This window comes from Dendrobates tinctorius, unplaced genomic scaffold (genome assembly GCF_039654945.1).
Source record: "Dendrobates tinctorius isolate UK_male_01 unplaced genomic scaffold, ASM3965494v1 ptg000054l, whole genome shotgun sequence".
Lineage (NCBI taxonomy): Eukaryota > Metazoa > Chordata > Amphibia > Anura > Dendrobatidae > Dendrobates > Dendrobates tinctorius.
In genome coordinates, this window is record NW_027361722.1 from 7,030,380 (window position 1) to 7,055,600 (window position 25,221).

General features: G+C 46.8%; 1 protein-coding gene across 1 annotated transcript in view; it reads left to right on the forward strand.

The window, feature by feature from the left end:
• The window catches only part of GAP43 (growth associated protein 43), a 127,677-nt gene extending 104,885 nt beyond the window's left edge, over nt 1-22,792 (forward strand). The window contains exon 3 of the mRNA XM_073577084.1: nt 21,913-22,792. Coding sequence (XP_073433185.1) covers nt 21,913-22,001 — 89 coding nt within the window. The 3' untranslated portion in view covers nt 22,002-22,792. The remainder of the gene's footprint in view (nt 1-21,912) is intronic.
• The last annotated feature ends 2,429 nt before the right edge of the window (nt 22,793-25,221 follow it).

Sequence of the window (25,221 nt, forward strand, 5' to 3'; positions counted from 1 at the left end):
GTGATGTCACCTCTGATCTCTAGTGATTGATAGGAGGCTTTCTCAGTGATGTCAACTCTGATCTCTGGTGATGGATAGGAGACATTCTCAGTGATGTCACCGCTGAACTCTAGTGATGGATAGGAGGCATTCTCTGTGATGTCACCGCTGATCTCTGGTGATGGAAAGGAGACATTCTCAGTGATGTCACCTCTGATCTCTGCTAATAGGAGGCATTCTCAGTGATGTCACCTCTGATCTCTGGTGATGGATAGGAGGCATTCTCAGTGATGTCACCGCTGATCTCTGGTGATGGATAGGAGGCATTCTCAGCGATGTCACCTCTGAACTCTAGTGATGGATAGGAGGCATTCTCAGTGATGTCACCGCTGAACTCTAGTGATGGATAGGAGGCATTCTCAGTGATGTCACTGCTGATCTCTAGAGATGGATAGGAGACATTCTCAGTGATGTCACCTCTGATCTCTAGTGATGGATAGGAGGCATTCTCAGTGATGTCACCTCTGAACTCTAGTGATGGATAGGAGGCATTCTCAGTGATGTCACCGCTGATCTCTAGTGATGGATAGGAGACATTCTCAGTGATGTCACCGCTGAACTCTAGTGATGGATAGGAGGCATTCTCAGTGATGTCACCGCTGAACTCTAGTGATGGATAGGAGGCATTCTCAGTGATGTCACCGCTGATCTCTAGTGATGGATAGGAGACATTCTCAGTGATGTCACCGCTGAACTCTAGTGATGGATAGGAGGCATTCTCTGTGATGTCACCGCTGATCTCTGGTGATGGATAGGAGGCATTCTCAGCGATGTCACCTCTGAACTCTGGTGATGGATAGGAGGCATTCTCAGTGATGTCACCGCTGATCTCTGGTGATGGATAGGAGGCATTCTCAGCGATGTCACTTCTGAACTCTAGTGATGGATAGGAGGCATTCTCAGTGATGTCACCGCTGATCTCTAGTGATGGATAGGAGACATTCTCAGTGATGTCACCTCTGATCTCTGGTGATGGATAGGAGGCTTTCTCAGTGATGTCACCTCTGATCTCTGGTGATGGATAGGAGGCATTCTCAGTGATGTCACCTCTGATCTCTGGTGATGGAAAGGAGGCATTCTCAGTGATGTCACCTCTGATCTCTGGTGATGGATAGGAGGCATTCTCAGTGATGTCACCTCTGATCTCTGTTGATGGATAGGAGACATTCTCAGTGATGTCACCACTGATCTCTAGTGACGGATAGAAGGCATTCTCAGTGGTGTCACCTCTGATCTCTGGTAATGGATAGGAGACATTCTCAGTGATGTCACCTCTGATCTCTAGTGATGGATAGGAGGCATTCTCTGTGATATCACCGCTGATCTCTGGTGATGGAAAGGAGGCATTCTCAGTCATCGCTGATGTCACCTCTGATCTCTGGTGATGGATAGGAAGCATTCTCAGTGATGTCACCGCTGATCTCTGGTGATGGATAGGAGACATTCTCAGTGATGTCACTGCTGATCTCTAGTGATGGATAGGAGGCATTCTCAGTGATGTCACCGCTGATCTCTAGTGATGGATAGGAGGCATTCTCAGTGATGTCACCTCTCATCTCTGGTGATGGATAGGAGACATTCTCAGTGATGTCACCTCTGATCTCTGGTGATTGATTGGAGACATTCTCAGTGATGTCACCTCTGATCTCTAGTGATGGATAGGAGGCATTCTCTGTGATATCACCGCTGATCTCTGGTGATGGAAAGGAGGCATTCTCAGTCATCGCTGATGTCACCTCTGATCTCTGGTGATGGATAGGAGGCATTCTCAGTGATGTCACCGCTGATCTCTGGTGATGGATAGGAGACATTCTCAGTGATGTCACTGCTGATCTCTAGTGATGGATAGGAGGCATTCTCAGTGATGTCACCGCTGATCTCTAGTGATGGATAGGAGGCATTCTCAGTGATGTCACCGCTGATCTCTAGTGATGGATAGGAGGCATTCTCAGTGATGTCACCGCTGATCTCTAGTGATGGATAGGAGGCATTCTCAGTGATGTCACCTCTGATCTCTGGTGATGGATAGGAGACATTCTCAGTGATGACACCTCTGATCTCTGGTGGATAGAACGCATTCTCAGTGATGTCACCTCTGATCTCTAGTGATGGATAGGAGACATTCTCAGTGGTGTCACCTCTGATCTCTAGTGATGGATAGGACGCATTCTCAGTGATGTCACCTCTGATCTCTGGTGATGGATAGGAGACATTCTCTGTGATATCACCGCTGATCTCTGGTGATGGAAAGGAGGCATTCTCAGTCATCGCTGATGTCACATCTGATCTCTGGTGATGGATAGGAGGCATTCTCAGTGATGTCACCGCTGATCTCTGGTGATGGATAGGAGGTATTCTCAGCGATGTCACCTCTGAACTCTAGTGATGGATAGGAGACATTCTCAGTGATGTCACCGCTGATCTCTAGTGATGGATAGGAGGCATTCTCAGTGATGTCACCGCTGATCTCTAGTGATGGATAGGAGACATTCTCAGTGATGTCACCGCTGATCTCTAGTGACGGATAGAAGGCATTCTCAGTGGTGTCACCTCTGATCTCTGGTGAAGGATAGGAGGCATTCTCAGTGATGTCACCGCTGATCTATAGTGACGGATAGAAGGCATTCTCAGTGATGTCACCTCTGATCTCTGGTGATGGATAGGAGGCATTCTCAGTGGTGTCACCTCTGATCTCTGGTAATGGATAGGAGACATTCTCAGTGATGTCACCTCTGATCTCTAGTGATGGATAGGAGGCATTCTCTGTGATATCACCGCTGATCTCTGGTGATGGAAAGGAGGCATTCTCAGTCATCGCTGATGTCACCTCTGATCTCTGGTGATGGATAGGAGGCATTCTCAGTGATGTCACCGCTGATCTCTGGTGATGGATAGGAGACATTCTCAGTGATGTCACTGCTGATCTCTAGTGATGGATAGGAGGCATTCTCAGTGATGTCACCGCTGATCTCTAGTGATGGATAGGAGGCATTCTCAGTGATGTCACCGGTGATCTCTAGTGATGGATAGGAGGCATTCTCAGTGATGTCACCGCTGATCTCTAGTGATGGATAGGAGGCATTCTCAGTGATGTCACCTCTGATCTCTGATGATGGATAGGAGACATTCTCAGTGATGACACCTCTGATCTCTGGTGGATAGAACGCATTCTCAGTGATGTCACCTCTGATCTCTCGTGATGGATAGGAGACATTCTCAGTGGTGTCACCTCTGATCTCTAGTGATGGATAGGACGCATTCTCAGTGATGTCACCTCTGATCTCTGGTGATGGATAGGAGACATTCTCTGTGATATCACCGCTGATCTCTGGTGATGGAAAGGAGGCATTCTCAGTCATCGCTGATGTCACATCTGATCTCTGGTGATGGATAGGAGGCATTCTCAGTGATGTCACCGCTGATCTCTGGTGATGGATAGGAGGTATTCTCAGCGATGTCACCTCTGAACTCTAGTGATGGATAGGAGACATTCTCAGTGATGTCACCGCTGATCTCTAGTGATGGATAGGAGGCATTCTCAGTGATGTCACCGCTGATCTCTAGTGATGGATAGGAGACATTCTCAGTGATGTCACCGCTGATCTCTAGTGACGGATAGAAGGCATTCTCAGTGGTGTCACCTCTGATCTCTGGTGAAGGATAGGAGGCATTCTCAGTGATGTCACCGCTGATCTATAGTGACGGATAGAAGGCATTCTCAGTGATGTCATCTCTGATCTCTGGTAATGGATAGGAGGCATTCTCAGTGATGTCAACGCTGATCTCTGGTGATGGATAGGAGACATTCTCGGTGATGTCACCTATGATCTCTAGTGATGGATAGGAGACATTCTCTGTGATGTCACCGCTGATCTCTAGTGATGGATAGGAGGCATTCTCAGTGATGTCACCGCTGATCTCTGGTGATGGATAGGAGGCATTCTCAGCGATGTCACCTCTGAACTCTAGTGATGGATAGGAGGCATTCTCAGTGATGTCACCGCTGATCTCTAGTGATGGATAGGAGGCATTCTCAGTGATGTCACCTCATCTCTGGTGATGGATAGGAGGCATTCTCAGTGATGCCACCGCTGATCTCTAGTGATGGATAAGAGGCATTTTCAGTGATGTCACCGCTGATCTCTAGTGATGGATAGGAGGCATTCTCAGTGATGTCACCGTTGATCTCTAGTGATGGATAGGAGGCATTCTCAGTGATTTCACCTCTGATCTCTGGTGATGGATAGGAGGCTTTCTCAGTGATGTCACCTCTGATCTCTAGTGATGGATAGGAGGCATTCTCTGTGATGTCACCACTGAACTCTAGTGATGGATAGGAGGCATTCTAAGTGATGTCACCGCTGATCTCTAGTGATGGCTAGGAGGCATTCTCAGTGATGTCACCGCTAATCTCTAGTGATGGATAGGAGACATTCTCAGTGATGTCACCTCTGATCTCTGGTGATGGATAGGAGGCATTCTCAGTGATGTCACCACTGAACTCTAGTGATGGCTAGGAGGCATTCTCAGTGATGTCACCGCTGATCTCTAGTGATGGATAGGAGACATTCTCAGTGATGTCACCACTGAACTCTAGTGATGGCTAGGAGGCATTCTCAGTGATGTCACCGCTGATCTCTAGTGATGGATAGGAGACATTCTCAGTGATGTCACCTCTGATCTCTGGTGATGGATCGGAGGTATTCTCAGTGATGTCACCGCTGATCTCTGGTGATGGATAGGAGACATTCTCAGTGGTCACCTCTGATCTCTGGTGATGGATAGGAGGCTTTCTCAGTAATGTCACCTCTGATCTCTGGTGATGGATAAGAGGCATTCTCAGTGATGTCACCGCTGAACTCTAATGATGGATAGGAGAAATTCTCAGTGATGTCACCTCTGATCTCTAGTGATGGATAGGAGGCATTCTCAGTGATGTCACCGCTGATATCTGGTGATGGATAGGAGGCATTCTCAGTGATGTCACCGCTGAACTCTAGTGATGGATAGGAGACATTCTCAGTGATGTCACCTATGATCTCTGGTGATGGATAGGAGGCATTCTCTGTGATATCACCGCTGATCTCTGGTGATGGAAAGGAGGCATTCTCAGTCATCGCTGATGTCACCTCTGATCTCTGGTGATGGATCGGAGGCATTCTCAGTGATGTCACCGCTGATCTCTGGTGATGGATAGGAGGTATTCTCAGCGATGTCACCTCTGAACTCTAGTGATGGATAGGAGACATTCTCAGTGATGTCACCGCTGATCTCTAGTGATGGATAGGAGGCATTCTCAGTGATGTCACCGCTGATCTCTAGTGATGGATAGGAGACATTCTCAGTGATGTCACCTCTGATCTCTAGTGACGGATAGAAGGCATTCTCAGTGGTGTCACCTCTGATCTCTGGTGATGGATAGGAGACATTCTCAGTGATGTCACCTCTGATCTCTAGTGATGGACAGGAGACATTCTCAGTGATGTCACCACTGATCTCTAGTGACGGATAGAAGGCATTCTCAGTGGTGTCACCTCTGATCTCTGGTAATGGATAGGAGACATTCTCAGTGATGTCACCTCTGATCTCTGGTGATTGGAGACATTCTCAGTGATGTCACCTCTGATCTCTAGTGATGGATAGGAGGCATTCTCTGTGATATCACCGCTGATCTCTGGTGATGGAAAGGAGGCATTCTCAGTCATCGCTGATGTCACCTCTGATCTCTGGTGATGGATAGGAGGCATTCTCAGTGATGTCACCGCTGATCTCTGGTGAAGGATAGGAGACATTCTCAGTGATGTCACTGCTGATCTCTAGTGATGGATAGGAGGCATTCTCCGTGATGTCAACGCTGATCTCTAGAGATGGATAGGAGGCATTCTCAGTGATGTCACCTCTCATCTCTGGTGATGGATAGGAGACATTCTCAGTGATGACACCTCTGATCTCTGGTGAAGGATAGGAGACATTCTCAGTGATGTCACCGCTGATCTCTGGTGAAGGATAGGAGACATTCTCAGTGATGTCACTGCTGATCTCTAGTGATGGATAGGAGGCATTCTCCGTGATGTCAACGCTGATCTCTAGAGATGGATAGGAGGCATTCTCAGTGATGTCACCTCTCATCTCTGGTGATGGATAGGAGGCATTCTCAGTGATGTCACCTCTGATCTCTAGTGATGGATAGGAGACATTCTCAGTGGTGTCACCTCTGATCTCTGGTGATGGATAGGAGACATTCTCTGTGATATCACCGCTGATCTCTGGTGATGGAAAGGAGGCATTCTCAGTCATCGCTGTTGTCACCTCTGATCTCTGGTGGTGGATAGGAGGCATTCTCAGTGATGTCACCGCTGATCTCTGGTGAAGGATAGGAGGTATTCTCAGTGATGTCACCTCTCATCTCTGGTGATGGATAGGAGACATTCTCAGTGATGACACCTCTGATCTCTGGTGGATAGAACGCATTCTCAGTGATGTCACCTCTGATCTCTAGTGATGGATAGGACGCATTCTCAGTGATGTCACCTCTGATCTCTGGTGATGGATAGGACGCATTCTCAGTGATATCACCGCTGATCTCTGGTGATGGAAAGGAGGCATTCTCAGTCATCGCTGTTGTCACCTCTGATCTCTGGTGGTGGATAGGAGGCATTCTCAGTGATGTCACCGCTGATCTCTGGTGATGGATTGGAGGTATTCTCAGCGATGTCACCTTTGAACTCTAGTGATGGATAGGAGACATTCTCAGTGATGTCACCGCTGATCTCTAGTGATGGATAGGAGACATTCTCAGTGATGTCACCGCTGATCTCTAGTGACGGATAGAAGGCATTCTCAGTGGTGTCACCTCTGATCTCTGGTGATGGATAGGAGGCATTCTCAGTGATGTCACCGCTGATCTATAGTGACGGATAGAAGGCATTCTCAGTGGTGTCACCTCTGATCTCTAGTGATGGACAGGAGGCATTCTCAGTGATGTCACCGCTGATCTCTAGTGATGGATAATAGGCATTTTCAGTGATGTCACCGCTGATCTCTAGTGATGGATAGGAGGCATTCTCAGCGATGTCACCTCTGAACTCTAGTGATGGATAGGAGGCATTCTCAGTGATGTCACCTCTCATCTCTGGTGATGGATAGGAGACATTCTCAGTGATGACACCTCTGATCTCTGGTGGATAGAACGCATTCTCAGTGATGTCACCTCTGATCTCTAGTGATGGATAGGAGACATTCTCAGTGGTGTCACCTCTGATCTCTGGTGATGGATAGGAGACATTCTCTGTGATATCACCGCTGATCTCTGGTGATGGAAAGGAGGCATTCTCAGTCATCGCTGTTGTCACCTCTGATCTCTGGTGGTGGATAGGAGGCATTCTCAGTGATGTCACCGCTGATCTCTGGTGAAGGATAGGAGGTATTCTCAGCGATGTCACCTTTGAACTCTAGTGATGGATATGAGACATTCTCAGTGATGTCAACGCTGATCTCTAGTGATGGATAGGAGGCATTCTCAGTGATGTCACCTCTCATCTCTGGTGATGGATAGGAGACATTCTCAGTGATGACACCTCTGATCTCTGGTGGATAGAACGCATTCTCAGTGATGTCACCTCTGATCTCTAGTGATGGATAGGACGCATTCTCAGTGATGTCACCTCTGATCTCTGGTGATGGATAGGACGCATTCTCAGTGATATCACCGCTGATCTCTGGTGATGGAAAGGAGGCATTCTCAGTCATCGCTGTTGTCACCTCTGATCTCTGGTGGTGGATAGGAGGCATTCTCAGTGATGTCACCGCTGATCTCTGGTGATGGATTGGATGTATTCTCAGCGATGTCACCTTTGAACTCTAGTGATGGATAGGAGACATTCTCAGTGATGTCACCGCTGATCTCTAGTGATGGATAGGAGACATTCTCAGTGATGTCACCACTGATCTCTAGTGACGGATAGAAGGCATTCTCAGTGGTGTCACCTCTGATCTCTGGTGATGGATAGGAGGTATTCTCAGCGATGTCACCTTTGAACTCTAGTGATGGATAGGAGACATTCTCAGTGATGTCAACGCTGATCTCTAGTGATGGATAGGAGGCATTCTCAGTGATGTCACCTCTCATCTCTGGTGATGGATAGGAGACATTCTCAGTGATGACACCTCTGATCTCTGGTGGATAGAACGCATTCTCAGTGATGTCACCTCTGATCTCTAGTGATGGATAGGACGCATTCTCAGTGATGTCACCTCTGATCTCTGGTGATGGATAGGACGCATTCTCAGTGATATCACCGCTGATCTCTGGTGATGGAAAGGAGGCATTCTCAGTCATCGCTGTTGTCACCTCTGATCTCTGGTGGTGGATAGGAGGCATTCTCAGTGATGTCACCGCTGATCTCTGGTGATGGATTGGATGTATTCTCAGCGATGTCACCTTTGAACTCTAGTGATGGATAGGAGACATTCTCAGTGATGTCACCGCTGATCTCTAGTGATGGATAGGAGACATTCTCAGTGATGTCACCACTGATCTCTAGTGACGGATAGAAGGCATTCTCAGTGGTGTCACCTCTGATCTCTGGTGATGGATAGGAGGCATTCTCAGTGATGTCACCGCTGATCTATAGTGACGGATAGAAGGCATTCTCAGTGGTGTCACCTCTGATCTCTAGTGATGGACAGGAGGCATTCTCAGTGATGTCACCGCTGATCTCTAGTGATGGATAAGAGGCATTTTCAGTGATGTCACCGCTGATCTCTAGTGATGGATAGGAGGCATTCTCAGCGATGTCACCTCTGAACTCTAGTGATGGATAGGAGGCATTCTCAGTGATGTCACCGCTGATCTCTAGTGATGGATAGGAGGCATTCTCAGTGATGTCACCTCTCATCTCTGGTGATGGATAGGAGGCATTCTCAGTGATGCCACCGCTGATCTCTAGTGATGGATAAGAGGCATTTTCAGTGATGTCACCGCTGATCTCTAGTGATGGATAGGAGGCATTCTCAGTGATGTCACCGTTGATCTCTAGTGATGGATAGGAGGCATTCTCAGTGATTTCACCTCTGATCTCTGGTGATGGATAGGAGGCTTTCTCAGTGATGTCACCTCTGATCTCTAGTGATGGATAGGATGCATTCTCTGTGATGTCACCACTGAACTCTAGTGATGGATAGGAGGCATTCTCAGTGATGTCACCGCTGATCTCTAGTGACGGCTAGGAGGCATTCTCAGTGATGTCACCGCTAATCTCTAGTGATGGATAGGAGACATTCTCAGTGATGTCACCTCTGATCTCTGGTGATGGATAGGAGGCATTCTCAGTGATGTCACCACTGAACTCTAGTGATGGCTAGGAGGCATTCTCAGTGATGTCACCGCTGATCTCTAGTGATGGATAGGAGACATTCTCAGTGATGTCACCTCTGATCTCTAGTGATGGATAGGAGACATTCTCAGTGATGTCACCACTGAACTCTAGTGATGGCTAGGAGGCATTCTCTGTGATGTCACCGCTGATCTCTAGTGATGGATAGGAGACATTCTCAGTGATGTCACCTCTGATCTCTAGTGATGGATAGGAGACATTCTCAGTGATGTCACCACTGAACTCTAGTGATGGCTAGGAGACATTCTCAGTGATGTCACCGCTGATCTCTAGTGACGGATAGGAGACATTCTCAGTGATGTCACCTCTGATCTCTGGTGATGGATAGGAGACATTCTCAGTGGTCACCTCTGATCTCTGGTGATGGATAGGAGGCTTTCTCAGTGATGTCACCGCTGATCTCTAGTGATGGATAGGAGACATTCTCAGTGGTGTCACCTCTGATCTCTGGTGATGGATAGGAGACATTCTCTGTGATATCACCGCTGATCTCTGGTGATGGAAAGGAGGCATTCTCAGTCATCGCTGTTGTCACCTCTGATCTCTGGTGGTGGATAGGAGGCATTCTCAGTGATGTCACCGCTGATCTCTGGTGAAGGATAGGAGGTATTCTCAGCGATGTCACCTTTGAACTCTAGTGATGGATAGGAGACATTCTCAGTGATGTCAACGCTGATCTCTAGTGATGGATAGGAGGCATTCTCAGTGATGTCACCTCTCATCTCTGGTGATGGATAGGAGACATTCTCAGTGATGACACCTCTGATCTCTGGTGGATAGAACGCATTCTCAGTGATGTCACCTCTGATCTCTAGTGATGGATAGGACGCATTCTCAGTGATGTCACCTCTGATCTCTGGTGATGGATAGGACGCATTCTCAGTGATATCACCGCTGATCTCTGGTGATGGAAAGGAGGCATTCTCAGTCATCGCTGTTGTCACCTCTGATCTCTGGTGGTGGATAGGAGGCATTCTCAGTGATGTCACCGCTGATCTCTGGTGATGGATTGGATGTATTCTCAGCGATGTCACCTTTGAACTCTAGTGATGGATAGGAGACATTCTCAGTGATGTCACCGCTGATCTCTAGTGATGGATAGGAGACATTCTCAGTGATGTCACCACTGATCTCTAGTGACGGATAGAAGGCATTCTCAGTGGTGTCACCTCTGATCTCTGGTGATGGATAGGAGGTATTCTCAGCGATGTCACCTTTGAACTCTAGTGATGGATAGGAGACATTCTCAGTGATGTCAACGCTGATCTCTAGTGATGGATAGGAGGCATTCTCAGTGATGTCACCTCTCATCTCTGGTGATGGATAGGAGACATTCTCAGTGATGACACCTCTGATCTCTGGTGGATAGAACGCATTCTCAGTGATGTCACCTCTGATCTCTAGTGATGGATAGGACGCATTCTCAGTGATGTCACCTCTGATCTCTGGTGATGGATAGGACGCATTCTCAGTGATATCACCGCTGATCTCTGGTGATGGAAAGGAGGCATTCTCAGTCATCGCTGTTGTCACCTCTGATCTCTGGTGGTGGATAGGAGGCATTCTCAGTGATGTCACCGCTGATCTCTGGTGATGGATTGGATGTATTCTCAGCGATGTCACCTTTGAACTCTAGTGATGGATAGGAGACATTCTCAGTGATGTCACCGCTGATCTCTAGTGATGGATAGGAGACATTCTCAGTGATGTCACCACTGATCTCTAGTGACGGATAGAAGGCATTCTCAGTGGTGTCACCTCTGATCTCTGGTGATGGATAGGAGGCATTCTCAGTGATGTCACCGCTGATCTATAGTGACGGATAGAAGGCATTCTCAGTGGTGTCACCTCTGATCTCTAGTGATGGACAGGAGGCATTCTCAGTGATGTCACCGCTGATCTCTAGTGATGGATAAGAGGCATTTTCAGTGATGTCACCGCTGATCTCTAGTGATGGATAGGAGGCATTCTCAGCGATGTCACCTCTGAACTCTAGTGATGGATAGGAGGCATTCTCAGTGATGTCACCGCTGATCTCTAGTGATGGATAGGAGGCATTCTCAGTGATGTCACCTCTCATCTCTGGTGATGGATAGGAGGCATTCTCAGTGATGCCACCGCTGATCTCTAGTGATGGATAAGAGGCATTTTCAGTGATGTCACCGCTGATCTCTAGTGATGGATAGGAGGCATTCTCAGTGATGTCACCGTTGATCTCTAGTGATGGATAGGAGGCATTCTCAGTGATTTCACCTCTGATCTCTGGTGATGGATAGGAGGCTTTCTCAGTGATGTCACCTCTGATCTCTAGTGATGGATAGGATGCATTCTCTGTGATGTCACCACTGAACTCTAGTGATGGATAGGAGGCATTCTCAGTGATGTCACCGCTGATCTCTAGTGACGGCTAGGAGGCATTCTCAGTGATGTCACCGCTAATCTCTAGTGATGGATAGGAGACATTCTCAGTGATGTCACCTCTGATCTCTGGTGATGGATAGGAGGCATTCTCAGTGATGTCACCACTGAACTCTAGTGATGGCTAGGAGGCATTCTCAGTGATGTCACCGCTGATCTCTAGTGATGGATAGGAGACATTCTCAGTGATGTCACCTCTGATCTCTAGTGATGGATAGGAGACATTCTCAGTGATGTCACCACTGAACTCTAGTGATGGCTAGGAGGCATTCTCTGTGATGTCACCGCTGATCTCTAGTGATGGATAGGAGACATTCTCAGTGATGTCACCTCTGATCTCTAGTGATGGATAGGAGACATTCTCAGTGATGTCACCACTGAACTCTAGTGATGGCTAGGAGACATTCTCAGTGATGTCACCGCTGATCTCTAGTGACGGATAGGAGACATTCTCAGTGATGTCACCTCTGATCTCTGGTGATGGATAGGAGACATTCTCAGTGGTCACCTCTGATCTCTGGTGATGGATAGGAGGCTTTCTCAGTGATGTCACCTCTGATCTCTGGTGATGGATAAGAGGCATTCTCAGTGATGTCACCTCTGATCTCTAGTGATGGATAGGAGGCATTCTCAGTGATGTCACCGCTGAACTCTAGTGATGGATAGGAGACATTCTCAGTGATGTCACCTATGATCTCTAGTGATGGATAGGAGGCATTCTCTGTGATATCACCGCTGATCTCTGGTGATGGAAAGGAGGCATTCTCAGTCATCGCTGATGTCACCTCTGATCTCTGGTGATGGATCGGAGGCATTCTCAGTGATGTCACCGCTGATCTCTGGTGATGGATAGGAGGTATTCTCAGCGATGTCACCTCTGAACTCTAGTGATGGATAGAAGACATTCTCAGTGATGTCACCGCTGATCTCTAGTGATGGATAGGAGGCATTCTCAGTGATGTCACCGCTGATCTCTAGTGATGGATAGGTGACATTCTCAGTGATGTCACCTCTGATCTCTAGTGATGGATAGGAGGCATTCTCAGTGATGTCACCTCTGAACTCTAGTGATGGATAGGAGGCATTCTCAGTGATGTCACCGCTGATCTCTAGTGATGGATAGGAGGCATTCTCAGTGATGTCACCGCTGATCTCTGGTGATGGATAGGAGACATTCTCAGTGATGTCACCTCTGATCTCTAGTGATGGATAGGAGGCACTCTCAGTTGTGTCACCTCTGATCTCTGGTGATGGATAGTAGGCATTCTCAGTGATGTCACCACTGATCTCTGGTGATGGATAGGAGACATTCTCAGTGGTGTCACCTTTGATCTCTGGTGATGGATAGGAGGCATTCTCAGTGATGTCACCTCTGATCTCTGGTGATGGATAGGAGACATTCTCAGTGATGTCACCTCTGATCTCTGGTGATGGATAGGAGACATTCTCAGTGATGTCACCTCTGATCTCTAGTGATGGATAGGAGACATTCTCAGTGATGTCACCACTGATCTCTAGTGACGGATAGAAGGCATTCTCAGTGGTGTCACCTCTGATCTCTGGTAATGGATAGGAGACATTCTCAGTGATGTCACTTTTGATCTCTGGTGATGGATAGGAGACATTCTCAGTGATGTCACCTGTGATCTCTGGTGATGGATAGGACGCATTCTCAGTGATGTCACCTCTGATCTCTAGTGATGGATAGCAGACATTCTCAGTGATGTCACCTCTGATCTCTAGTGATGGATAGGACGCATTCTCAGTGATGTCACCTCTGATCTCTAGTGATGGATAGGAGACATTCTCAGTGATGTCACCTCTGATCTCTAGTGATGGATAGGAGGCACTCTCAGTTGTGTCACCTCTGATCTCTGGTGATGGATAGTAGGCATTCTCAGTGATGTCACCACTGATCTCTGGTGATGGATAGGAGACATTCTCAGTGGTGTCACCTTTGATCTCTGGTGATGGATAGGAGGCATTCTCAGTGATGTCACCTCTGATCTCTGGTGATGGATAGGAGACATTCTCAGTGATGTCACCTCTTATCTCTAGTGCTGGATAGGAGACATTCTCAGTGATGTCTCCTCTGATCTCTGGTGATGGATTGGAGACATTCTCAGTGATGTCACCTCTGATCTCTAGTGATGGATAGGAGGCATTCTCTGTGATATCACTGCTGATCTCTGGTGATGGAAAGGAGGCATTCTCAGTCATCGCTGATGTCACCTCTGATCTCTGGTGATGGATAGGAGGCATTCTCAGTGATGTCACCGCTGATCTCTGGTGATGGATAGGAGACATTCTCAGTGATGTCACTGCTGATCTCTAGTGATGGATAGGAGGCATTCCCAGTGATGTCACCGCTGATCTCTAGTGATGGATAGGAGGCATTCTCAGTGATGTCACCTCTCATCTCTGGTGATGGATAGGAGACATTCTCAGTGATGACACCTCTGATCTCTGGTGGATAGGACGCATTCTCAGTGATGTCACCTCTGATCTCTAGTGATGGATAGGAGACATTCTCAGTGGTGTCACCTCTGATCTCTAGTGATGGATAGGACGCATTCTCAGTGATGTCACCTCTGATCTCTGGTGATGGATAGGAGACATTCTCTGTGATATCACCGCTGATCTCTAGTGATGGAAAGGAGGCATTCTCAGTCATCGCTGATGTCACCTCTGATCTCTGGTGATGGATAGGAGGCATTCTCAGTGATGTCACCGCTGATCTCTGGTGATGGATACGAGGTATTCTCAGCGATGTCACCTCTGAACTCTAGTGATGGATAGGAGACATTCTCAGTGATGTCACCGCTGATCTCTAGTGATGGATAGGAGGCATTCTCAGTGATGTCACTGCTGATCTCTAGTGATGGATAGGAGACATTCTCAGTGATGTCACCGCTGATCTCTAGTGACGGATAGAAGGCATTCTCAGTGGTGTCACCTCTGATCTCTGGTAATGGATAGGAGGCCTTCTCAGTGATGTCACCTGTGATCTCTGGTGATGGATAGGACGCATTCTCAGTGATGTCACCTCTGATCTCTAGTGATGGATAGCAGACATTCTCAGTGATGTAACCTCTGATCTCTAGTGATGGATAGGACGCATTCTCAGTGATGTCACCTCTGATCTCTAGTGATGGATAGGAGACATTCTCAGTGATGTCACTGCTGATCTCTAGTGAAGGATAGGAGGCACTCTCAGTTGTGTCACCTCTGATCTCTGGTGATGGATAGGAGACATTCTCAGTGATGTCACCTCTCATCTCTGGTGATGGATAGGAGACATTCTCAGTGATGACACCTCTGATCTCTGGTGGATAGGACGCATTCTCAGTGATGTCACCTCTGATCTCTAGTGATGGATAGGAGACATTCTCAGTGGTGTCACCTCTGATCTCTAGTGATGGATAGGACGCATTCTCAGTGATGTCACCTCTGATCTCTGGTGATGGATAGGAGACATTCTCTGTGATATCACCGCTGATCTCTAGTGATGGAAAGGAGGCATTCTCAGTCATCGCTGATGTCACCTCTGATCTCTGGTGATGGATAGGAGGCATTCTCAGTGATGTCACCGCTGATCTCTGGTGATGGATACGAGGTATTCTCAGCGATGTCACCTCTGAACTCTAGTGATGGATAGGAGACATTCTCAGTGATGTCACCGCTGATCTCTAGTGATGGATAGGAGGCATTCTCAGTGATGTCACTGCTGATCTCTAGTGATGGATAGGAGACATTCTCAGTGATGTCACCGCTGATCTCTAGTGACGGATAGAAGGCATTCTCAGTGGTGTCACCTCTGATCTCTGGTAATGGATAGGAGGCCTTCTCAGTGATGTCACCTGTGATCTCTGGTGATGGATAGGACGCATTCTCAGTGATGTCACCTCTGATCTCTAGTGATGGATAGCAGACATTCTCAGTGATGTCACCTCTGATCTCTAGTGATGGATAGGACGCATTCTCAGTGATGTCACCTCTGATCTCTAGTGATGGATAGGAGACATTCTCAGTGATGTCACTGCTGATCTCTAGTGAAGGATAGGAGGCACTCTCAGTTGTGTCACCTCTGATCTCTGGTGATGGATAGGAGACATTCTCAGTGATGTCACCTCTGATCTCTGGTGATGGATAGGAGACATTCTCAGTGGTGTCACCGTTGATCTCTAGTGATGGATAGGATGCATTCTCTGTGATGTCACCACTGAACTCTAGTGATGGATAGGAGGCATTCTCAGTGATGTCACCGCTGATCTCTAGTGATGGCTAGGAGGCATTCTCAGTGATGTCACCGCTAATCTCTAGTGATGGATAGGAGACATTCTCAGTGATGTCACCTCTGATCTCTGGTGATGGATAGGAGGCATTCTCAGTGATGTCACCACTGAACTCTAGTGATGGCTAGGAGGCATTCTCAGTGATGTCACCGCTGATCTCTAGTGATGGATAGGAGACATTCTCAGTGATGTCACCTCTGATCTCTAGTGATGGATAGGAGACATTCTCAGTGATGTCACCACTGAACTCTAGTGATGGCTAGGAGGCATTCTCTGTGATGTCACCGCTGATCTCTAGTGATGGATAGGAGACATTCTCAGTGATGTCACCTCTGATCTCTAGTGATGGATAGGAGACATTCTCAGTGATGTCACCACTGAACTCTAGTGATGGCTAGGAGACATTCTCAGTGATGTCACCGCTGATCTCTAGTGACGGATAGGAGACATTCTCAGTGATGTCACCTCTGATCTCTGGTGATGGATAGGAGGTATTCTCAGTGATGTCACCGCTGATCTCTGGTGATGGATAGGAGACATTCTCAGTGGTCACCTCTGATCTCTGGTGATGGATAGGAGGCTTTCTCAGTGATGTCACCTCTGATCTCTGGTGATGGATAAGAGGCATTCTCAGTGATGTCACCTCTGATCTCTAGTGATGGATAGGAGGCATTCTCTGTTAAGTCACCGCTGATCTCTGGTGATGGAAAGGAGGCATTCTCAGTGATGTCACCTCTGATCTCTGGTGATGGATAGGAGGCATTCTCAGTGATGTCACCGCTGAACTCTAGTGATGGATAGGAGACATTCTCAGTGATGTCACCTATGATCTCTAGTGATGGATAGGAGGCATTCTCTGTGATATCACCGCTGATCTCTGGTGATGGAAAGGAGGCATTCTCAGTCATCGCTGATGTCACCTCTGATCTCTGGTGATGGATCGGAGGCATTCTCAGTGATGTCACCGCTGATCTCTGGTGATGGATAGGAGGTATTCTCAGCGATGTCACCTCTGAACTCTAGTGATGGATAGGAGACATTCTCAGTGATGTCACCGCTGATCTCTAGTGATGGATAGGAGGCATTCTCAGTGATGTCACCGCTGATCTCTAGTGATGGATAGGTGACATTCTCAGTGATGTCACCTCTGATCTCTAGTGATGGATAGGAGGCATTCTCAGTGATGTCACCTCTGAACTCTAGTGATGGATAGGAGGCATTCTCAGTGATGTCACCGCTGATCTCTAGTGATGGATAGGAGGCATTCTCAGTGATGTCACCGCTGATCTCTGGTGATGGATAGGAGACATTCTCAGTGATGTCACCTCTGATCTCTAGTGATGGATAGGAGGCACTCTCAGTTGTGTCACCTCTGATCTCTGGTGATGGATAGTAGGCATTCTCAGTGATGTCACCACTGATCTCTGGTGATGGATAGGAGACATTCTCAGTGGTGTCACCTTTGATCTCTGGTGATGGATAGGAGGCATTCTCAGTGATGTCACCTCTGATCTCTGGTGATGGATAGGAGACATTCTCAGTGATGTCACCTCTGATCTCTGGTGATGGATAGGAGACATTCTCAGTGATGTCACCTCTGATCTCTAGTGATGGATAGGAGACATTCTCAGTGATGTCACCACTGATCTCTAGTGACGGATAGAAGGCATTCTCAGTGGTGTCACCTCTGATCTCTGGTAATGGATAGGAGACATTCTCAGTGATGTCACTTCTGATCTCTGGTGATGGATAGGAGACATTCTCAGTGATGTCACCTGTGATCTCTGGTGATGGATAGGACGCATTCTCAGTGATGTCACCTCTGATCTCTAGTGATGGATAGCAGACATTCTCAGTGATGTCACCTCTGATCTCTAGTGATGGATAGGACGCATTCTCAGTGATGTCACCTCTGATCTCTAGTGATGGATAGGAGACATTCTCAGTGATGTCACCTCTGATCTCTAGTGATGGATAGGAGGCACTCTCAGTTGTGTCACCTCTGATCTCTGGTGATGGATAGTAGGCATTCTCAGTGATGTCACCACTGATCTCTGGTGATGGATAGGAGACATTCTCAGTGGTGTCACCTTTGATCTCTGGTGATGAATAGGAGGCATTCTCAGTGATGTCACCTCTGATCTCTGGTGATGGATAGGAGACATTCTCAGTGATGTCACCTCTGATCTCTAGTGCTGGATAGGAGACATTCTCAGTGATGTCTCCTCTGATCTCTGGTGATGGATTGGAGACATTCTCAGTGATGTCACCTCTGATCTCTAGTGATGGATAGGAGGCATTCTCTGTGATATCACTGCTGATCTCTGGTGATGGAAAGGAGGCATTCTCAGTCATCGCTGATGTCACCTCTGATCTCTGGTGATGGATAGGAGGCATTCTCAGTGATGTCACCGCTGATCTCTGGTGATGGATAGGAGACATTCTCAGTGATGTGACTGCTGATCTCTAGTGATGGATAGGAGGCATTCCCAGTGATGTCACCGCTGATCTCTAGTGATGGATAGGAGGCATTCTCAGTGATGTCACCTCTCATCTCTGGTGATGGATAGGAGACATTCTCAGTGATGACACCTCTCATCTCTGGTGGATAGGACGCATTCTCAGTGATGTCACCTCTGATCTCTAGTGATGGATAGGAGACATTCTCAGTGGTGTCACCTCTGATCTCTAGTGATGGATAGGACGCATTCTCAGTGATGTCACCTCTGATCTCTGGTGATGGATAGGAGACATTCTCTGTGATATCACCGCTGATCTCTAGTGATGGAAAGGAGGCATTCTCAGTCATCGCTGATGTCACCTCTGATCTCTGGTGATGGATAGGAGGCATTCTCTGTGATGTCACCGCTGATCTCTAGTGATGGATAGGAGACATTCTCAGTGATGTCACCGCTGATCTCTAGTGATGGATAGGAGGCATTCTCAGTGATGTCACTGCTGATCTCTAGTGATGGATAGGAGACATTCTCAGTGATGTCACCGCTGATCTCTAGTGACGGATAGAAGGCATTCTCAGTGGTGTCACCTCTGATCTCTGGTAATGGATAGGAGGCCTTCTCAGTGATGTCACCTGTGATCTCTGGTGATGGATAGGACGCATTCTCAGTGATGTCACCTCTGATCTCTAGTGATGGATAGCAGACATTCTCAGTGATGTCACCTCTGATCTCTAGTGATGGATAGGACGCATTCTCAGTGATGTCACCTCTGATCTCTAGTGATGGATAGGAGACATTCTCAGTGATGTCACTGCTGATCTCTAGTGATGGATAGGAGGCACTCTCAGTTGTGTCACCTCTGATCTCTGGTGATGGATAGGAGACATTCTCAGTGATGTCACCTCTGATCTCTGGTGATGGATAGGAGACATTCTCAGTGGTGTCACCTTTGATCTCTGGTGATGGATAGGAGGCATTCTCAGTGATGTCACCTCTGATCTCTGTTGATGGATAGGAGACATTCTCAGTGATGTCACCTCTGATCTCTGGTGATGGATAGGAGACATTCTCAGTGATGTCACCTCTGATCTCTAGTGCTGGATAGGAGGCATTCTCAGTGATGTCACCTCTGATCTCTGGTGATGGATTGGAGACATTCTCAGTGATGTCACCTCTGATCTCTAGTGATGGATAGGAGGCATTCTCTGTGATATCACCGCTGATCTCTGGTGATGGATAGGAGACATTCTCAGTGATGTCACTGCTGATCTCTAGTGATGGATAGGAGGCATTCTCAGTGATGTCACCGCTGATCTCTAGTGATGGATAGGAGGCATTCTCAGTGATGTCACCTCTCATCTCTCGTGATGGATAGGAGACATTCTCAGTGATGTCACCGCTGATCTCTGGTGATGGATAGGAGACATTCTCAGTGATGTCACTGCTGATCTCTAGTGATGGATAGGAGGCATTCTCAGTGATGTCACCGCTGATCTCTAGTGATGGATAGGAGGCATTCTCAGTGATGTCACCTCTCATCTCTGGTGATGGATAGGAGACATTCTCAGTGATGACACCTCTGATCTCTGGTGGATAGGACGCATTCTCAGTGATGTCACCGCTGATCTCTAGTGATGGATAGGAGGCATTCTCAGTGATGTCACCTCTCATCTCTGGTGATGGATAGGAGACATTCTCAGTGATGACACCTCTGATCTCTGGTGGATAGGAGACATTCTCAGTGGTGTCACCTCTGATCTCTAGTGATGGATAGGACGCATTCTCAGTGATGTCACCTCTGATCTCTGGTGATGGATAGGAGACATTCTCAGTGATGTCACTGCTGATCTCTAGTGATGGATAGGCGGCGTTCTCAATGATGTCACCGCTGATCTCTGTTGATGGATAGGCGGCGTTCTCCGTGATGTCACCGCTGATCTCTGGTGATGGATAGGTGACGTTCTCAGTGATGTCACCGCTGATCTCTAGTGATGGATAGGAAGCATTCTCAGTGATGTCACCGCCAATCTCTAGTGATGCATAGGCTGAAATGTATTGTGGTGCACAGATCCACCAGGTCCCTGCACTGCAGCACATGCTGCTGGCCAATCAGTGTCCAGCAGCTGACGTCAGCGTTCAAGTCACTGGTGGGATATGGTAGTGACATCAAGCACTGCCTCTCGCTTGCACGCTGAAGTTAGCTGCCCGCCTCTGCACGGTCTATAGAAGAGGACACTGCACATCATGGGAGCGGGCAAAGGTGAGTAGAATTGTTTTTTTTCTTTTTTTTTTTTACATTTGTTGAAGAGCCACAGAACAGTGAGATTATTGCTGGAAGAAGCCCATGATGGGGAACGTTATACCAGAAAGGGGCTAAGGATGGAAGCATAATGCCAGAATGAGGAATATTACAACTGGTAGGGGCCCAGGATGGGGGGGGCATTATTACAGGATAAGGCCCAGGATCGAAGACATTATAACTGGAAGGGGGCCAAGGTGGGGGACATTACTACAGTGTCTTCACAGGATCTGGGACACTACAACAGCCCATACATCTGGTGAATAGGCAGGTGAGGGCCAAGGTCCAAATTTTGTACCGGGGTACATCGGACTCTAGATACGCCGCTGTTTACAAATATGCACAGGCCCAATGGAGGTGAATTAAAGTGAATAGGGCTCCAGCTCTCATAAAATAAATAACAAAATATATTCTATACAAAATGAAAAAAAAAAAGTAAGAAAAACGTCAGCAGAGAGGAGACAAGTTTATAGCCTTACGTCTAATGGTTTAACTGTTCATTTATCAATGGTGGGCGTTCTGTGTCAGGGTGGGGGGTTTTGACCGATGTTGAAAGATGTAATTCTTTGGACACAATGAGGTTTGGGCTCGGAATGATCGTGTTTAATTCTCAGCAAATTATTAGTGCTGGCATTGTTGTCTATTTTGGCGATTTTACAAAAATTGCAGAAAAGTAGTAATTGTTCGGCCTCATTGCTCTGGGGGTCTCCGATGGTCCTGCAGTAGTACATCTCATTTGGAAAACCAAATGCTTCAGTGATATATGCTGTTGCTTAGGTCGGAGTTTTGCTGAAGCGCTCGTGTGAATCCTGCATGGGACGTCATCATCGTGGGGATGGTGGAGACCATCGGAGTAGAAGCACTGTACCTTCTCTTGCTCTTTTGAACATTTTGTAAAATCCTACAAAGTAAAACTTTATATCAGTCCAGCATTTTATATGACAAGTTGTCTTCCACGGCATTTCCATTTGTGACCTCTTACAAATGTTTCCCATTTTATTTTCCAGATGATGTAGAAGGAACCAAACCTAGTGAAAGTGCCCAACAAGAAGAGGCGGACAGTGAAGAGCCCAAGGCGGACCAAGAAAATGCCTGAACACATTGAAGTCCCTCCTGTTACTATCCTCTTGGACTCCATCGTTCTTCCCTTCCGGCTCCTCCTCGACCTTTTCGATCCTCTTCCTCACGTGGGTTCCTCCACCTCACTCTCCCTTCTTCTTTCTCTATGTGGCAGAACATGTAAAAAAAAATTAAATAAAATTAAAAAAAAGCAGGAAAGTTTCAGTCAAACAGTGTGGCTTAAACATTTTAAATGTTTCTTGGTGTTGTTATGGCAAGTTTTCCAGTATGGTCCAATCCGATTCATGTTTGGACATTTCTTTCGCACTGTATCCGAGTTTAATTCCAGCTCCCTCGCTCTTCTCTCTTTCTCTCTGTTACACTGTGTGCAATGTTCCGTTAATCTATGGGTTACAAAATCAATCTGGTGAGTTTAAAAACAAAAAAATACCGTCTCCGAGTTTGTCTTTTTTTTAAAAATACCGTATAAAAATTTATTATTATTTTTTTAATTCTTGCTCCTCTTCAATGTGATGGAATGAACTTTTCAAAAAATAATTCGCCCTCCCTACGGTTTGTTTTCCGAAATAAAGCGATGTGCCAATTAGCGTATATTCCCGGCGGTCACCTGTGTGTTTTTCTTGTCCTGCTCACTGTCTTGACTTTGACTCCTCGGGAAATTTACAATGTCTGCCTATGTTTTCTATCGTACTCCAGATGTTAGTCCTATGTGTCGTGGATGAGGGTCACAGTCACTCACAGGGCATTGAGAATGTATGGTCTGATTTTTGGCAAACACAGAGGAAATAAATAGTTTGATCTCCAGTTCTTGGCCGTGTCCTGTGCAATGTGTTCCGATGCGTTTCATCTCCAACCGATGCCAAGGTTTTACTACTGATGAGTGAATTGATTCAGATAATCGGAGCTCTGTAACCAAGTCAACATTTGGGGTGAAGCCTCGTAGGATGGTTTGTTGCAATGACTGCCATTTTGAACAATCATTATACCAATGAACTAGGAAATAGAATATTGGATGACAGACTTACTCATACCATAATCTACAGCACCCATAATTAAGTATTCTGAGGATTTCTGATACTGTTACACCTGGAGCAGGGTCTGAGGGGTGGGAAATGTGATAATAACTTGTGGATGTCTGACCACTCGAATTCCCACCGGACTCAGAAAGTGTGTGGATTCAAGAGGCAGAGCACATGCCCCAACTCCTATCCATTCATCCTCTAAGGGGTCGCTGGAAAAAGTGGAAGTCAGCAGCCCCATGCAAATTAAAGAAGTGCAGGTTGGCCATGCATGCTGCCACCTATTCTAATAGGGGTAAAAGTTTCTTGTTTGCCAATCAATGAGAGTTCCAGCAGTCAGACACCCAGCAATCCATTAGTTATCACCTATCCAATAATTAGGTGATAACTTGCCTCTAAACGACAGCCCCTTTAAGACTTCGATTTTCGTTCTTCATTGGACCACTAAGTCATGCACCGCCCTCTAAAGTCTTAATGTATTTTGCCAAGAGTGTCCCATTAACGTTCAATCAAAAAGTTTTCACAAAATCTAAAAGTCATAAAAGTAACCAATTTTGGAAGACAAAAATACCCAAGAGAAATAAGCATTAGATAAGGAAAGAGAGATGGTGAAAGGGATTAAACGGGAAGAAGTGGAGGGAAATGGATGGAACCGACGTCCAATAGTAAGAAATTAGGGAAAGGAATGATCTTTGTGGGAGATTACAGCCACACAAATCTTCTTACCACTGACCCTTGATGCAGTTATCTTCAAAATAGTTTTGTATCAGAAATAAATGATTATGTCTAGTGGGGTCTATAGAATTTTTACTTTCAGTCTCAAATTAACCAACTATGAGTTCTCATCGGTTACCCAACTGGAAATCTCATGTATAGGAATCTAACTGGACGTATGGATGCCATAGAGGAAGAGGTCAATGCATGGACCAAGGGGGAAAGTCAACATGAAAAGCAACCCACACTATGTAACCAGTTATCACATGGTTATCTATATACAGTGGGGAAAAAAAGTATTTAGTCAGTCAGCAATAGTGCAAGTTCCACCACTTAAAAAGATGAGAGGCGTCTGTAATTTACATCATAGGTAGACCTCAACTATGGGAGACAAACTGAGAAAAAAAAATCCAGAAAATCACATTGTCTGTTTTTTTTTTCATTTTATTTGCATATTATGGTGGAAAATAAGTATTTGGTCAGAAACAAAATTTCATCTCAATACTTTGTGATATATCCTTTGTTGGCAATGACAGAGGTCAAACGTTTTCTGTAAGTCTTCACAAGGTTGCCACACACTGTTGTTGGTATGTTGGCCCATTCCTCCATGCAGATCTCCTCTAGAGCAGTGATGTTTTTGGCTTTTCGCTTGGCAACACGGACTTTCAACTCCCTCCAAAGGTTTTCTATAGGGTTGAGATCTGGAGACTGGCTAGGCCACTCCAGGACCTTGAAATGCTTCTTACGAAGCCACTCCTTCGTTTCCCTGGCGGTGTGCTTTGGATCATTGTCATGTTGAAAGACCCAGCCACGTTTCATCTTCAATGCCCTTGCTGATGGAAAGAGGTTTGCACTCAAAATCTCACGATACATGGCCCCATTCATTCTTTCATGTACCCGGATCAGTCGTCCTGGCCCCTTTGCAGAGAAACAGCCCCAAAGCATGATGTTTCCACCACCATGCTTTACAGTAGGTATGGTGTTTGATGGATGCAACTCGGTATTCTTTTTCCTCCAAACACGACAAGTTGTGTTTCTACCAAACAGTTCCAGTTTGGTTTCATCAGACCATAGGACATTCTCCCAAAACTCCTCTGGATCATCCAAATGCTCTCTAGCAAACTTCAGACGGGCCCGGACATGTACAGGCTTAAGCAGTGGGACACGTCTGGCACTGCAGGATCTGAGTCCATGGTGGCGTAGTGTGTTACTTATGGTAGGCCTTGTTACATTGGTCCCAGCTCTCTGCAGTTCATTCACTAGGTCCCCCCGCGTGGTTCTGGGAATTTTGCTCACCGTTCTTGTGATCATTCTGACCCCACGGGGTGGGATTTTGCGTGGAGCACCAGATCGAGGGAGATTATCAGTGGTCTTGTATGTCTTCCATTTTCTAATTATTGCTCCCACAGTTGATTTCTTCACTCCAAGCTGGTTGGCTATTGCAGATTCAGTCTTCCCAGCCTGGTGCAGGGCTACAATTTTGTTTCTGGTGTCCTTTGACAG